At 39.2% G+C, this 17,890-nt stretch overlaps 1 protein-coding gene across 11 annotated transcripts in view; it reads left to right on the top strand.

Moving 5' to 3' along the window:
* Positions 1-17,890, top strand: part of ADCYAP1R1 (ADCYAP receptor type I) — a 130,532-nt gene that overhangs the window by 65,905 nt on the left and 46,737 nt on the right. For all 11 annotated transcript variants that reach the window (XM_048951615.1, XM_048951619.1, XM_048951618.1 and 8 more), the window contains one exon: positions 13,601-13,708. In XM_048951615.1, the coding sequence (XP_048807572.1) occupies positions 13,601-13,708 (108 nt within the window). The remainder of the gene's footprint in view (positions 1-13,600; positions 13,709-17,890) is intronic.

Below are 17,890 nucleotides of genomic sequence, written 5' to 3' on the forward strand. Positions count from 1 at the left end.
GTTCCAAAGCCGCCTTCACAGTCAGTGGACAAAAGTTGGATTTTTGAGGGAAGGAGTCATCAGTCCTATTTCAGATGTCTACTTTCAGATGATTGTTCTCTGGGATTACCTCTTTCTGACTACTACTACTACAAAACAAATTGGCGGCCATTCAAATGTAGATGTTGGCAGTCGGTCAGATGGGTCTCAGTCTGGAAAGCACATTCGGCAGTTTTTATGATTAGCACGAAGTTCAGTGGCTTTTAGTAGAGAACTTCAATGGGAAGATTTTCTGTAAGTTCTTAAGAACAACTTTTTTCACATGCTGAATATTTAGAATCGCTCCTTTTGGGATCTCCGTGTATCTTTTGTAGGATCATTCAGGAGGCTGCAATCATGGGCTGGAGGAAAGATTTAGACCATTCTTTACTATTAAATGGTTTTGTGTTTTTTTTTCACTTTACACTTCATCAAACACCGAATATTCTAACATAGGTGGCCGATGACTAAATTCACCCAACTGTACAATTTCATTTCTTTCATCTCATTCTGAGATATATCTGCTTCCTCTTAATATAACTCCCTTACAAACTTAAGCCAAGAACTTCATTATGTAAAACTGCCTACTCAATAATATATGTAATTGAATAAGTGTAATAATTTGGACTGCTGACAGGTTTTGCATATTGATTTTTCCTCAGCAAAATAAGACTGAAGGGCAGTGAGTTAAATCATCCTCAGACAAATAAGCAAGCTACAGCAGTATAACGAGTTATTAAGTACTCCATCTGCTAAGCAGTAAGAAAATATCTGCATGTACTCCTAACCATGGCAAAAATGACATAATTCAGTTTTACTTGCAGAAGTAAAAATAAAAAAATAGAAGTGAAAAAAGCTTACATAAGAATGCTGTGAGCCCTTGCTCTGTACCTATGCCTTATTTCTTCTGTTTGTGTTTCTTCTTCATTGTAGACTTAAGCTGTGCCCTTTCTTTTGTTGAGAATTACAGTGGGTCATACCTCAATTTCCTATATAGGATGTTGAAGAGAGATAAAATGTGGAGACAGTCCTCTAGCGACTGCTTAACTTCACGTTCTTTTTCATCACCAAAGGAGCGAAGCAGCAGGAACTGCATGTCCTATATTCATTATATATCTTTTAGCTTCTGAGCTAGGGAGGGAAAAGAGGGTGGGAAAAGGGAGATCCTTGGCTTTGCCCATGGGCAGCTAGCCAGTACTGCTGACTCTGAATGTGTGTGATAATTTTTGTTCCTGCCAAAAGGGTGGAAAAGAGAATGTGCATTTCCTTCCCCAAATTCCACTTGCAAAATAGAAGGAATAAGAAAGGAAAACGTGGAAATATCTCAATTTTGCATTGTTTTCCATCCATTTGTGAGACAAATGAAGAACTCTTGTCACATATTTCATTTTTGGGGTCATGTAGCGTAACGTGTGCTTCATCCTAGAGAGAAGAATTCTGTAGGTCATACTAGAAGAAACTTGGACTTGGCCTGTGTTGTTTTTATGCTTTCTAGCTTGAGATACTACTGTCTAATATGAGTTCTACCATAAAAATTCAGTGATGAAACACGTCCACAACAAACTCTAGAGGCTAAACTCAGCTTGTGTTTTCTGGCTGAAAACCAAGATGTAGGTTCCTTACTACGAGTGGGAGATGAATCGAAGAAATTGATGTGAAGAGACTTAACAGCAAAAGTTTTATCACCGTTAAGCAGATATTCATTGGCAGTACTGGGGTAGCATTGGCTTAATGCTCCAGTAATGTGCCCCCAATTGATTGCTTGTGAACAGATTATATTTTCACACGTATTACATATCCATTACATTCCCCAAATCATTATTCTGTCCACTCCCAATGATTACCCAACAGATACAGCCTTATTTTGTGGTCTTTGATGTCATCTAGCATTCTTCTAGCACTGTGATGGTTCGTTGGTTGTGGTCACCTCCAATACAACAGTCTCTATCTTTAACCCACTGATTCACATTCCACAGTTGGCTCATCTCCATTTGTGATGCTATGCAAAGACTCCTTTTGTCCCAGAGATTGCTGTGGAAAACAAAGGGAAATGTCTTGATGCTGTATGTCACATTTTAGAGGAATTCCTCCTGCTGTGTGGATCCTGGCTTCTTTTGATGCTGGTCAGTGATAAGGACTCCACAAAACTGCTGCACAGTTTTTCCATTGCTGTGTGTTTCTTTTGCCTTGTTAAAGCAGAACAGTCTTATAACCTGCCTCCCCATCTACAATGCTACATCACAATTATCATCCACAACATCTGAAGGCTTCTATGGTGTTGCACGCAAGCATTAATCATATTATACAACAATTCAGTGGCTATGCTTACAAGGTATATTATCACAATATTTTGTGTAATTACTTCTTCAAATCGGAGGAAGAGGGAGATTCTACAGCCCCATCTCCATCTTTGATGTGTATTTTAATTAAACCTGTTAATTTGAGACATTTCAGAAGTAGGATAATATTCATTCTCTCCTACTGATGTATGATTTTTTTTTTCCATTTCAGATTTATGAGGATATCAAAAGTTAAGATCCAATTCTAATTAGTGCTTGTTTTTCTTTAGTTTTTGAGGATACACCTTACTCTTGCAAGATAGTAGGAAAGGATTAGAGTTTAAAAGTTATCATCCAGATTTCAGCCAGACTTCACAGTGACCTCAGTTAAAATTCTCATCTCTGAATCTTGTTCTCAAATGTCATGACAACTTGTGATCTTGACAGCTTGATGAATACAGAGTGCCTTTCACACAGATTTATAGATGAATCAAAGCAATTACCCATCTTAGTCCATATTGCATTTTCATTTTGGTAGGTCCTGAGGAACAGCACTTACTCTTATCCAGTTTTAATTCTGCTGCTCTCAATCTACAGCCTCATCTCCCACTGACTTTGGTAGGCATTTTTCAGTGTGTATTTCAGTAAACAGAACAATATTTGGCTCTGTATTTAGGAGAAAACAACCTCCTTGGGGAATGATTGGATCACCTAATTTGTTGTCTAAATTAACTGGCTACCCTCCCACAGCTCCATATATAATTGATAGACAGATAGTGAGATTTGCATAGCAACCTGCTCTGCGAGGAGGTGTCCCTGCCTATAGCAGGGGGTTGGAAATACATGATCTTAAAGATGCTTTCCAACCCAAACCGTTCTGTGATTCCACGATTCTGTGATCCAAAGCTGTGTTTCTCATCTACCCTTTCCCCTGCCTTTCTGATTACACAAAGAATGGTTTCAAACTTTCTAAGTGCCACTCTTTAGCAGCTTGTACTTTTGGTAACCAAGCCACTTGTTTCATACTCACACAGTTACTAGAACTGATTGATCTGCTTCCTTTACAGAATAGCAAATCAAAGGTAGCCCAGTGAAACAAAGGAAGCAGAGATCATAAACAAAACAAAAGACAGGGTTAGAATAATTCTTGATTTATGGTTGAGGGAGAAGCTGCAGGTACCATGAGTATGTGATTATCAGGGCAAGAGTGTGTGCCAAGGGGGAAGAAAAATTACTAGAAATAAAAGACAATTAACAGTGAAATGCTTTAGAAGAGAAAAACCATTATTAGAGTGTGCAACAAGAGAATGCCTGAGTGATGTGACAAGAGCAAAGCCAACCTGAAATAATGACCACAAACGATTAATTAAAATGCACTGAAGGACTGTTGCATACATTTTGAGGACATGCCTCATCCCTGTTCCCAGGACACAGAAATATTGAATCTGCTCCAAGTGTTTGGTCATGCAGCCAAATGACGAATATGATTCTGTCCCTTCTCTGCTAACCTGCAAACTGCTTAAGACAGAACCCATTGTTATAATTGAATAAGCTAGAACAAAATTAAATACAGTGCTGCCAGTGCGTGGAATTGATTACATAATCATCCTCATACAGGATGTACCAGCATCGTTTACTTGTTTCACATTATTATTCAAGCATCGAGGACTGATAAAGAAAAGTTAAAATGGTAAAATCATGATAGCTGATTGCTCCAGTATGTATGAATAAGATGTCCTGCTTGGTTTATAAATGGGACAAATGCTTGTATGCTTTCTAATGTTTCTTTCACATGTGACTTAAACACAACTATGTCTGTGTAAATAGACGGTTGTACTCCAGACCTATGTCTATAAATACCTTCTATATGTTTGGATGTTGAAATGATGTGACTCTTTCTATCCTATAAGTATTCAGATAATAATGGCAGCTTCAGCTGTCCTTAATAACTGTGTCCCATTTCTTCCTCTGTCTTCCTGATGTTTAGGCAGAGATGGATCCACAGCACTTGTTCACTAAGGATCTCATCCAGCTCTTAACAAAGGCAGGAGAACAGTCTCATCTTCAGTACAGACTTTGCATTAACACCACTTGGACCCTTCTGTGTCAACCTTCAATGATTTTCTGGGCATTCTCACCTAACACATTTTATGTATTTAAGACATTGGAAATGTTTTTGTCTTCTTCCTGGTTATGTTTATGGGTTTTGTTTTTATGTGCTTTACTGTATGCTGTCAGGAAAGTGGTATTCTGTAGCTTATGTAATACAGAGTTATGTGTAAACATTTACTTTTCCAGGATTAAACACTTCCATGGCCTCCGGTGACTGGGGATAGTGCTGGGCTAGCTGTGATGGCACTGGACATTTCTTCCCATTCTCTTAATGCTGAAAACCTTTCCAAAACCAACAAACCAAACAGCAACATCAACAAAACATCTATTGCTTATTACTGAGCAACCAGGGGAACAATCATGATATTTTTCTGTGCTTCATCAACACCTTCATTCTTGTTCATCGTGCGTTCTGCCTCCATTTCCATCTATCGATACCCCTCACATTGCATTTTTCACTGCAGATTGTAAACTGCCCAAATTAAGCCATCTGCCTTTACTTTCCTGAGACAGGGGAAGTTTAGGTTGGATATTAAGAAGTTGTTTTTCCCCCATAGGGTGGTGAGGCACTGGAACAGGCTGCCCAAAGAGGCTGTGGATGCCCCATCCCTGCAGGCATTCAAGGCCAGGCTGGATGTGGCTCTGGGCAGCCTGGGCTGCTGGTTGGCGACCCTGAACACAGCAGGGGAACTGGATGAGCACTGTGCTCCTTTGCAACCCAGACCATTGTATGATTCTGTGATTCTGACTGTAAAACAATATGTAGCTGGGAACTTATGGAACAATAAATTCCTTTAGTCTCATATAGCAGCCAAAATATCTGACATGTATGCCAGTCCTTCCAATGCTGGATTGGATTTATGCTTCAGTGGTGTTTTCAGTGCTCTCTGAATACTCTATGGACAGAGTCAGAGGAGTTCATCACGAAACAGGAAACACGCTATGTGTTAACATGCCTCTTAACGAGCTTTTTAAAATGCATTTCTTTTCTTTGTTTCCTCCAGTAGACCATCAGGTCCCATGGGCTCTAATAAGGAGTTGTTTGACTCACCACTGCCGCAGTTTCCAGGAGAGATTATAGAATTTGCACACTGAAAGAAATTAAGTTATTTAGTTCAGTCATTTCTCATTCTCAGAAGATTTGAAGGAGTAAACAAGTAATAAATGCCTCTCGAGTGCATCCACGTTGGCGTCACTGTGGTTACATCAAAAATGGATTTGGCCCAGGATCTGTTATATTTTATCTCCTACGATAAAAGTGCCTTATCCTTTTAGATAACTCTATAAAGTATAGAAAAGCAAGAATAGGGGAGGACAGAGTGTGATTATGAAGTGGCAGCTTCACTGTTACAACTCTTGCTTGGAGGGTGTTTAGCTTCACTATTTCTTCTGTTTATTTTGCTTTGTTTTGTTTTCTAGCTCTTAAAAGCTTCTTAGCCCCAAAGCTACTATGAGACCTAAGTAATTGCTATCTATAAATGCCTTTGAGAGGAGCTAATACAGAACAGAATGCAAAATAAGTTCTGAAATTGCCAGTCATTTAGCCATAGAGCTTGGTTGCTATTTTCAGTAGTTCAATGCCTGTTTTGTTTGGTTTGTTTATCCTTTTAGAAATAAGTCCAAATTCTTATCTAATTGATTAGAGAGCTGTTCACCTCAGGTTCAGTCTGAGTAAGTCCCACTGAAAATCTTGCTTAGCTCTGCTGGGATCTTTCTAAGTTCAAAACATAACCCTGTAATAAGGGACTGTTAAGACTGTCCCATTTTAGTCCCAGTTCAGTACTGAGTTATGCTAAAAATTAACAAATGAAGAGAATTTGTTTGTTCCCTTCTGTCTCCATTTGTGACAGAAAAGACTTGAAGTGCTGGATTTATTTCTGGGAAACCTTCATGCTCAAATGACGTGTTACCAAATCCTCTTCTCATCTTCTTCCATACAGCCAAATCCTCTCTCTATTTACAAAGGAACACAAACTCCAAAGCACCAAAAAGGCACACTGATAACATTTTCACTTTATCTGTATCCATGGCAACTAATAAATCCTACTGATCTTTACAGATGTCTTCTTCACAGGCCCATAAGTCTCACAATGGGCCAAATATAAACTAACCATGGGTGGCAGAAGTGGCAGTGGACTTTTTAACCATGCAACTTGGGAAGATTCCTTCTTATAGCAATGGTTGAAAACCAGATTCACTGTAAGGCCCATGAATACTGGTGAAAAATTAACATACATGTAGGTTTTGCATAGAAAGTTTAGAGAATGTGTGTCTATCCAGTTGCTCCACTGGCATGGAAAAAACGTAGCCTTATTTTTTATCTGAAACAGTTCAGAAAGGTTGGATACCACTTGTACTGCTCCATCTTGTCCTTACTTAATTGCTATTCATAGGCAGATTGTGTGTGTGAAGGATAGGATCCTGCAGGAGAAGGTAATGGTTTGTGGAAATACACATCTTTTTGGGACTCACTCCACTGTTTTCTTCTCAACTAATTCTATAACCATTGTTTTTCCTGCACTCTTTCCAGAAGTGACTTGATCCAAGTGACTTAAGGATGAAGATTAATAGCACTGTGATGTACACAAAGCCTTCTAGGCACTGCGGTGTCAGCTGTCTTTTCCCTTCTCTCACAGCTTAGAGAATTAATGGAAAACAGAGTTGATAAAGGCAAGTGCCTTATCTGCGCTTCTCCTCAGGAAGGAGGGAAGTGAGTCAGACGTGGTGGTGGGGCAGGATGATGATAACCATCCTGGCTGCCACCAGCAGTGAAAGGAATGAGGGATACCAGCTGTTCCTCCAGCAGTAACCCATGATCTCCCACCACCCATGTCCTGAGTGATGCCAGATTATCTGCAGCTGGAGAGCTTGGCACTGGGTCAGCTTTTGGCAGCTCAAAAGAGTTGTTCTGTCCTCCAGCAACACCAGAATACAGTCTCCCAGTTTTCTGAGTAATTTCACAACGTTTTTTTGGCATCCAGAGTTGCAGAACGGTGACTTTCTCACAGAAACCGACCCTTTTTAAAGAAAGTTTTCTTTAAAGAAGAAAAAAAAGAACCCTCTCGATTTCCCAGATAATTGGCTTTTTACTCTTCTGCATAATTAGATGAAGAAATGTTCCAAAGGTTTTGCCAAACGGAAGTTTCCCTTAAAAACTCTTCAAAGCTCACCTAAGGCCAATTGGTTGGCAGCACTTAAAGGATTTTAGAGATTTTCTTGGATGAGGTTTTCTTGGCTAGTAACAATGCAAGAAGAGCACTAAGCGTGAGCTTAGAATAAATATTCTGTGATTGTAAAGAATTAAACAGCTTTAGGGGAAGAAAAAAGAAAAAGCTTTAGATATTTCTAATTATAGATAATAGCTCCTGCCGTGTAGAAGCTGATCTTTTCTATGTATAAAATATTTAAGGAAAAACAACAGTAATTTGGTGTTAGCCTTTCCTGCTGAGGTGCAAGATGGAGGCAGTACGTGGACATTGGCTTTCACTGTCACGAGGAAAACAGTTCTATGGTGGACAGATGAGAAGATGTCAGTTTTCTTTCCTCCTTTGAGACAGATTGCAGTGATTAGTGTATGTGTTTGTGTTTATTTGTTGGTAATTTGTGTGGCTCCTAAATTAGGATACATTGAGGAGGTGTATTGAAGTTCTTGAAGGTGTATTGATGTTCTTTGCATCATCTTGAATGATGCAAAACATCCGAACCAGGTGAAATCCCTCCTGTTGAACTCTAACAAAAAAGACTAGCTTCTGATTCTAAAGTACATGATTTAAGTTTGGCATTTAATTTCCTGAGATCTAAAGCCAACTATCTCCAGTTCATCTTTTTTTCTGCTGCTATGCTGTAAAACTCATTTTTATCATAGAGTATTTGGAGTTGGAAGGGACCCATGAGAATCATCAGGTCCAATTCCTGGCTCTACACAGAACCACCCAAAAATCAGACCACGTGTCCAGGAGCATTGTCCAGCATTGTTATAATAATCAAAGAAAACCCTTTGTTTCTGTTACTTTCAATTTTAGTTTTTAATCCAATCTGGGATTACCTTGGTAGGTGAGAAGTGAACCATTTCAGATCCTTTTATTTTTAATACCTGTTTGAAAATAGCGCTGCATGCAGGAATTCTTGGGTCTCTGAAAAATAATGTCAGATTGTAGAAAATATCACCATGATTTATACAGTTTTAGTCACAACTTAGTTGCATAACTTGATAACCTAATGCCAGGTCAGTAATTATCTAGAGATAGGCAATGGAAAATGTTAATGTGGGCAAACTGCTGGTAAGGTTTCTTGTTCTTCATATACAGCCCTCATTGAATTGCTTGAACTACACATGTGGAATTCCTCTGGACTTTAGAAAGAGGCTGTTGAATCTGAGTTCTGATTGTGCTGCCTGTCTTGAAAGACAACAGAGACACCATTGCTTCAACAGGAGCTCCTACAAGGTGTCTCTGCTTTGAAATGTCAACCACCTTCGAAGATCCTGGCCTCATACACAGCCTTTGCTCAAGCTTTTATTTATTTTGTTATTTACCTGGATTTATGTAAGAACAGAAACACCTTGTCTGGTGTTCCTTTTCTCTCTGAGGGTCTTTATATGTAGTATTGCCCTTTAAAAGTTACTGCACATCACATAATTCAGTTTGATATTCCACCTTGTAGCATTGTGTTTCCTTTGATATCACTCTCCTGAAGATGATAAGACCTTGAAGGTGACATTTTAAACTAATGAATGAGAAGAACTGAAACTAAACCTGAACATTGTAAGCCAAATGGGTTGACTTTTACCTCAAGCTTTCATTTCTGTACATGAAAAGTACACAACTATCAGAATTACGTATTTGCATTTTTTTCTTAATATCTCAAGGAAACAAATGTTATGCAAATGTGTGATCTATTCCTTTTTTTCCTATGCACTGACCCATAAGCTATGATTCTATGATTCTGTGAAATGCTTTTGCCCATTGTTCTGTCATTCTTTTCTCACCCCTTCTCCACACAAATACCGCCAACAGTTTAAGTTGGTTGAATCACTGCAATGTTTGATGGAGGTGTAGTAGCCTCCAAGCTGAAGATTTGTGTGAACCTCCATAGAAGGAAGATGACTAGAATCATTTCAGTGCTAAGCATAATTTTCAAGTTGCAACTGAAAACTCTGCAGTGATAAAAGTCCCGTTATTTTCTCCTTGATGTGAAATTGCACCTCTCTTAGCCTTTCTTTTTCACTTGTTGTCATGTCAGATGCATCCTTAGGTCGGTAGGTATATGAGGCAACCCCATCAGATTCAACAATATTATATTTAAGCTTAGCTGTCCTGAGCTTCACATGAAATTATTCAAAAATGCATATAGTTTTCCTTAGCTGAAATTGGGATTCCGGGGGCAGCTATTTAGGATAAGAATTTTTAGCCTCATTCTACTGCATGAATGAATGAATACTTACAGAGTAGTTCACCACCACAGCCCAGCTAAAATGGGATTATTCCTAATGGAAGGTCTTGCTACTGAGGGACTACAGAGGAAACATCGTTTAGGTGAGTGCACTTAAATTGGGAAGTCTAAGCTGCCTGAAGTTAAACTGATACTGACTAATTCCACAATCACATCAACCACTTTGCATTTCCTCTAGAGCCAAGTGAGGGTGCAAAAGATGAGCTGTGCCATTGGAGAGAAGATGACTAGCTGAATAACATGAAACACTCTTTTTCCCATGCTATGAGGAGGGTCTAAATAGCTTTCCAAGATCAGATGCCAAGCTTTACATCAGCTGGGTTAGCTGAGATGAATCCTACAAAGTTCAACAAGCAGATTTCTGTCTACAGGCTCCAGTACAGACCTGGGAAGGTAAAGCAGAATTTGCACTCCCTGCAAGGCATCCTGTATTAAGATGATTTTTACTTATTATTTTTATGCTCTAGACTACATGAAAACTTATTCTTTAAAACTACATGTTGGCATTATTTATTCCAAACATGCTAAGAACCAGGAGAATTAATCCACATGGTGCTGTGCCTTGCTTCTTGCAGTGTCTGAGCCACTTCTTTCAAAGCTAGCTTGAGTATCCCTCCATCACACGGCAATGGAGACATACCATCAGAGCCAGAGGAGAGCCCTACTGTGCAGTTTCACACTCAAATCACACATTTCCGTGGGCAGGTTTCACCCAGCAGGAGTTTCTGGCTGTGTTGTGGTTTACAAATGTAAGGGGATTGTCCATGCTGACGTGTATTATATTTTATATACGTATATTTTTGTGTGTGTTCTTTGCTCTTCCAAATGGTTGCTTTCAAATATGGTTTTACCAGAAAGGATCGAGTAACTTTCTTAATGACAATGAATTCTTTGCAGTCTTTGTCACTTACTGGGCAAATTACTTTTTTTTTTTCCTGTTTCCTTCTCTTTCAATGCCAACACATCAGTGTTTTCTAGTAGAACAAAATAATGTCTTTTAAAGTTGGAATATTTTATTTATGCGTGGTATTGCCACAATAGCAGACTTCTATTGCCACTGTTCAGACTTCTATGAAATATTTATTCATTGTCTTCTCTTTCTTCTCTGCAGTATGAGGATTTATGCTCATTTCTCTAGATAGGTTTGCAGTTTCTGTTGTTATGCCAGTATTTGGAAAACAACTGATGCTAAAGCAGTAGTAAAGAATAAGAAAGCTTTCCCTAATTCTAGCACAGCCATTTAATTCAAGTGAGCAAGGCTAGCAGGTGGTTCTCAGAAGATCTCATTAGCCTCTTTGATTGTCTCTAACACCTCTTGTAAGCAAATGTCTCATTACCATGGATATTTACATATGCTTTACTTTCATACAGGTTGCCATACATCAGTGAACTATAAACCTATTACCAAATGTCTTCAGATTTAAATGGTAAATACTATTCCTGCTGTGTGGACAAACGGTAGCTATCAAAGACAGTAAAATCTAACAGTGCTCAATTCGATCTTGATTTCCATGTTTAGTATCACTGAACTTTTCAAATCGTAAAAATCATGAGGTCTTTGAGCCTTTCAGAGATATCCAGTAGAGTCATAGCATGCATACAATGAGATACTCATCTGGAAGTGGAATCAGTCTGGAATACGAATGGAAGAAAGGTGGGGAGAGGAAAATGTGAAGGTTTTTCTTTTCCAGTTCCTGTGGTGACTAAATTTTATATACTCAGCAGTTTATTTTATGTAGCCTCATCATCACAGAATGGCTTAGGTTCTCTGGGACCTTAAGATCATCAAGCTCCAACCTCTGCAGTGGGCTGCCTGCCTCCACAGCTCAAGCTGCCCAGAGCCCAGCCATGGCCTTGGGCACCTCTAGGGATGGGGCACCCACAGCTCTCTGGGCAGTGCCAGGGCATCGCTGCCCTCTGAGTAAAGAATTTCTTTCTAACCTCTAACCTAAATCTCTCCTCTTTTAGTTAAAGTCCTGATCTGATGCTACAGCCTTTCATTTGAAAGAAGGGTTACCAGCTGCTTATCATACTGACATCATTATAGCATTGTAGTTTGACGCTGAACTAATTCTTCAAACCCTCAACTCATAGCTTCCTTATCCACCACACGTGGTAGTACCTGGCTTATATTTTGTGAGGACTTGATTTTCTGCCACTGAAGCTGATGGAAATAAATACACAAAGGCCAGTTCTGTTCATACATTCTCATCCGATAGCAATCCCCTACTACTGACAAAATTGACAAAGCCCACACCGTTTTTTAGCAGCTGAACACCCAACCTTCATTGTACTGTACTTCTCCCAGTCTGAAAATATGACACTTTGAAATATTATTTGCTTTTATTGAGGATCTTATTTTCTCAGGCATGCAGTCAAAGAGAAAATATATCAACAGAACCCCACATATTTCTGAGTGAGGAACTTGCACCTTTTAGCAGTTGGTAAGATTAGGTGCTCAATCTCAACATCAAATGCAAAGAACTCTGAGAGATAGTTAAGTGGGCTAGATGATCTTAGAGGTCTTTTCCAACCTTAATGATTCTGTGATCTAGTCTGTCTTTCATTTTCTGTTGAGGTAGAAGATGATCCCCATTTGAGATTTCTTTAATGAGAAAATTTTTTGGACATTAGTAAGAAATGCAGGGAAATTTCTGAGCTTTTCTGTACACTAGATAAGTTTTCTAGGTTTATAAACTCGTAAGATGATGATTTCAGCTTTACACAGCTGCAAACTGGGTTGTGCATAGAAAGCTCCTTCTTGAAAACCAGTCCTAATTTGTCATATTTCTGATGTTTAATACCCTTCTTTTTCCTGTGTCCCAAGAGAAAAAAACTCCCATCCCTAACATTATCACCTTCTATTTCTGCATGCTTCTGATGCTAAAATTCATCCAGTTCCATATAATGACTGAAGGCTGGAAATAAACATTTTCAGGTTAGAAATAGTAGGCATAGTCCTGTAACAGGAGGTTGGTTGTGTATCACTCAGATCGTTAATTAAAGGCTGGTGACATTAAGCCTAATATTTGAGCGATTGTGGAGGGCCTAATTCTGTGTTATGCAAGAAATCCTTTAGCTGTTTTGCATTTACATGCATGTAAAGACAGTGAATACTACAGGAGTGGTTCTTTACATTTCTGTACTGAGTATTTTCTTAATGAACTGAACAAAATGAAAGAGAGAAGCTTCACTCATATACATCCCAAAAAACAACTCAACAAGCAGCTGTGGGATGAAGCAGAATCTATTCTCCAACTTTCAATCACCACCCTGGGCCAAATTCCAGTAAGTGTCAGTATCCAACCTCTGACGGGGATTCAAGTTTGCAGAAATTCACTGAATTGAAATCAGAGATGTCGATCAAATCTCCACAGATTTAACACACTTTTTGGCAGACAGATAGTGGCTGTGAATTCCACTCTAAAGGGAGTATTAGCTTCTGACGTATAATGGAGTAATTTAATTGGGACTAACAGCTTTCACTTTTTGCCAGAGTGGAGTCTGTCCATTACTGTATAATGCAACTACATTGTACGTATGCTTATGCTATTCTTATCAATGCAAATTATTTTTTGGGTCAGGGAAAGCTTATCAGAAAGTGATACCGTTTGTTATTCTAACCAACTGCACACTGATGGATAGAAGGAAGAACCAACCACTAAAACCATTTTGAAAACAAAAAGAAGAGAGAATTTGCACCATTAATCTTATCTTTTTTGCCTCTCTCTTTTCTATAGGTTGCCCAGGAATGTGGGACAACATTACATGCTGGAAACCTGCAAGTGTGGGTGAAATTGTCTTTGTCAAGTGTCCTGCTCTGTTCAGATTTATCATCTCTGAAGACGGTAAAGTCCTTTCTCCGTGTTTTTTGCTTCTGCCTGGTAGAGCTGCATGGCCAGCAGGCAAATGAAGCCTGATTCAGTTGCTATACTTAAAGGGAAAATAAGAACTACAGTGGCCTGGGGTTGGTTTGAACTTCTGTTCAAAAGAAAACAGTAAAAAACCAGGATGTTTTTGTGTAGATGTATGTGCATATGTTGGGTGGAAGGGGGAAAGATGTGTGAAAAAAAGCTATCTCAGTCACCATGAAGTTATTGGAAAGTCTAGTAGCTAAACAGGGCGTTTGCCCTTGGGAATCCACAAAGATCAACAAGACCTGAGACTGTGTGAAGGTGTCAGACAACTAGTCATAACTGGAACCTGTTTTAGAAAATAACTAAAACTCAGAGCTGGGCTCTGTTCATGCCTACGGAATGGATGTGCATGAAATGACCAGTGAGGGCAGTTCCCATCTTGGAGGCCCAGTGGAGGGTTGGTGAAAATTAAAAATTCTTGGAGAAGTGGAGAAGCTCCATTGTGCCTTTTTGTTCTCTGTAGAAATGAGATGTCAGCTTCCTACTGCTCCTTGCAGCTGGCACCAGCAGCCAAGCAAAGAGACGAAAGTAAATGAAAGGTCAGACAATTGCCCAGGTTGCGTTGTGGTGAGATCGACTGTTTCTGTTTCCAGAATCACAGAATGGCCAGGGTTGGAAGGGACCTCAGGGATCATGAATCTCTACCAGAATGCATTACTGTAAGAGTTGTCCCTTGTTAGTTAACAGCAAGCCTTTGCTGATATTTAACAGTAATGTCCATCTCATCCCAGCACCCATGTAGGCCAGCATAGATCACTTAAGGAGCACTTCTCATGGAGGAAAAACCTCACCTTTTTCCTTCTGCGATCCTCTTCCCAAAGATTATTTTGCCAGTGAATTATTCATACAAAATCTTGAATCCAAAATTCACCTTCCTGATGTTGCTACAGACTGTGCACAATTTGTGGTAGATGGAAAATATATCATACACAGCTCTGGCATGCTGAAATATTCACCTTTAAGAACAGACATCTCAATTCATCTTAGATGGTGAAGGAAACACCAAAATGCTTTTGTGAAATGGAGAGGAATTTAAGGGTGATCACCCCCTCACTAAATAACGCCCATATGAAACTCAAGTGTCTTCTCTCAATTAGTTCACTGGACTCCATCTGTAGTTAATGTGGAGAAAATAAGTGAAAGAAATCAATGGAAGGCAGTGTATTTAATTTCAAGAACATGAGGTTAATTACCATTTGGAGGTAATCTCTCTTTATCCAGCAAGTAATAAAGACAGTTCCCTTAAATGAGGCATCTTATTTTTGAAGGGAGGAAGACAAGTCCCTTTTTAAATTATCAGTTACAAAAACATGGTTATTCCTGTAATTCTGTGTGCTTCAATTATAGTGTGTATAATTACACATAATCTTGACTGCTGCAATATTGGTCCAGTATAAATTCAGTGAATGCAATGACACTTGCTGAACCATCACAGTCAACCGTAATAGAAAAGACAGCATAGAGCTTCTAGGAGGATTTGTGTCCAACGTGGAAAGGAAATATTCTTCCCCCTTTCACACACATGCACACACACATATATATGTGTATTTATTTGCATTATTCTCCATGCCTTTGTTATCTGTTTTCATTGACTGCTTGTCATTCAGACTAATTGTCGGACCAGTCTTGGTCATCCTTTGCGCAAGATGCACACTCAACCAAAAGTTTTCACAATCTAATTATCAGTGACGTTTGCAGCCTGCAGGCATAATGCTTTTATATCATTTATTGTGCACCAGCAGATGGCTGATCTGCTGTTACCTTCTGATATGACTGCAAGAGACCTGCTGCTCAATGCAATGCCTGACCAACCTTCAATTAGGACCCCTCCTTTTTGGGGGCCTGTGATGTGCTGCCTCTACCTGTCCTCGAGATAGGCATGGTAACATAGGCAGCACTTTTCTTTCCCTTTCTTTCTCTCTTTTCCTTCCCTTTTGGGGTTCAGTGATCAGAGATGTCACTAGTTTGAGACACGGAGAGATGCTGTCTGCATCTACAGCACAGGAACTCTTTCCTCTCTGCCAATCTACCAAAACACCTCAGCTGCAGACCTTTTAATGGCTCTTTATTCCAAGGGATATTTCATAGAATCATAGAATGGCCTGGGTTGAAAATGACCTCAAAGATCATCTGGCTTCAACCCCCTGCTATGTGCAGGGTCGCCAGCCACCAGACCAGGCTGCCCAGAGCCACATCCAGCCTGGCCTTGAATGGCTCCAGGAATGAGGCATCCACAACCTGTCTGGTCAGTCTGTGTTTCCAATGCTCATAATTATATCCTACCCAAATATAGTACCTTCTCCCTTCTAGTGATGAAATTTCTTTTCTGTAGTGCCATTGTTTCTGAAGTAATTAAGGTTTGGAGGGCTCTTGAGAAACCATCTAATGTATCTCCCTTCTCAAAGGCAGTGTCAGCTCAACATAGTCTATTCCAGCATATAACATTTTAACTTTAATATCAGAATGTCTCGTCCCATATTTTTTTTCCAATTGACATTAATATTCACCTTAGAAAAATAGTAACACTGTACTTAAAAGAGGAAAGATGCCATTAAAAAAAGGCTCCGTACATTGAAGGGCTGAAATAAGGTTTTTGAATGCTTTGCCTGGAATTTCCAGTGCTGTTTGTAAATTGTACCTCACATTTGGCCTCTAGGAGGGTGATAGCATGACCCTAAGGGAGGAGTAGTCAGTCCAGAGTAAATATATGTGCTGCCTTCTTGATTTCCTTGTGGGTTCACTAATAAAAGTGACAGCTGTTACTGGGTGGTTTTTTTTTTGGACATCTGTTCAGTAGGAACAAAACCAAGATTCATAATTTGTTAGATAAACAAATAAACATTTAATCTGGAGTTGTTTGAAACCTCGGCAGACCCAGCTGGATTTGTGCTAGTGACCCCAAGGTGGAAATATCTACATCCATAATCACTCTTCTGGGTGAATCAGGATGAATTTTCAGTCTCATTACTGCTAATTTTAGCTAACCGAGTATATTTGCTTCAATGAGGGCTTAATGAAAAAAGTCACATATTATGAAGGTTCCTTAAATAAAGGGTTATTAGATAATTAAAACGTTTCTAAGACGTGGCTAATCACATTTTATAAATCATTACAGTATTCTGTGGCTGCTGCTGTGTTTCTAGAATATGTAAGTAGGATAGGCACTGACCCCAGTGTCCATTAATTGTATATTCATTCTTAATTCAGCAGAGTTTTCAGATGACCAAAAATCATTTTTACAAAGAGCAGCAATGATTTTGATTTATGTTTTTAAAATATTTGTCTTATGAAGCACTGAAGCACTTGTGGAAACATCTGCTTGGATGAAATAGGGGAACCACATGCAGCAGCATTGATTTTACAGAGTGGGGGGAAAGTTATCTCACTTGGCTTTGGAAATCTGTGAATTATATGTGTAAAACTGGTCACATGGACTTCTGGTTCAGTGAGGGAAGTGTTAGAATCATAGAATATCCTGAGTTGGAAGGGACCCATAAGGATCATTGAGTCCAGCTTCTGATAAGTAATCGTAGAAGGTATTTCCTCTGACCTGTGTCAAATTTGTATCTTGAGGTGAATGAAGTCGCTGGAGGAGCCTCTTCGGTTGCTGAATTTCTGAAAGGAATTTGGCTGTCTTAACTTGGCTGCCTGATTTCTGCTTTCAGTAAGGTGAAAAAGAAGATGGACTTAAAAATAAAAACTAACTGATGAAATTCCAATCCCCACCATCCACAGAGATGCTTTGTCGAAGAACAGTTCAGTGGTTCTAGCTATAAAGACCATCTCTTGCTGTTGAGGGTTTGAAAATATACTCTGCTACGACCTTCATTGCAGTTGGACTGAGGACTGACATTTGAACTGCTGATATGGAAAGCCTAAAGTTAAAATTTCCTTTGGAAATCCCGTGATATATATCTTGTGACCCTTCCTGGTAACGTTTCATTTCAGTTCTCCTTCAAAATCATGAGAATTTTTTATTTCCTTTCAGATTCTCTTTGCGAACAAAAGGATTGTTCTGAAAATCTCTCCACCTGAAAGTCATTGTATCTCCTCAGCCTTTTCCAATGTAGTAGGTTAAAGATTTACAGTGGTTTCTGTTCTGGATGATTCCTA

The sequence above is a fragment of the Lagopus muta genome, chromosome 7, assembly GCF_023343835.1.
Source record: "Lagopus muta isolate bLagMut1 chromosome 7, bLagMut1 primary, whole genome shotgun sequence".
In the NCBI taxonomy this organism is placed as follows: Eukaryota; Metazoa; Chordata; class Aves; order Galliformes; family Phasianidae; genus Lagopus; species Lagopus muta.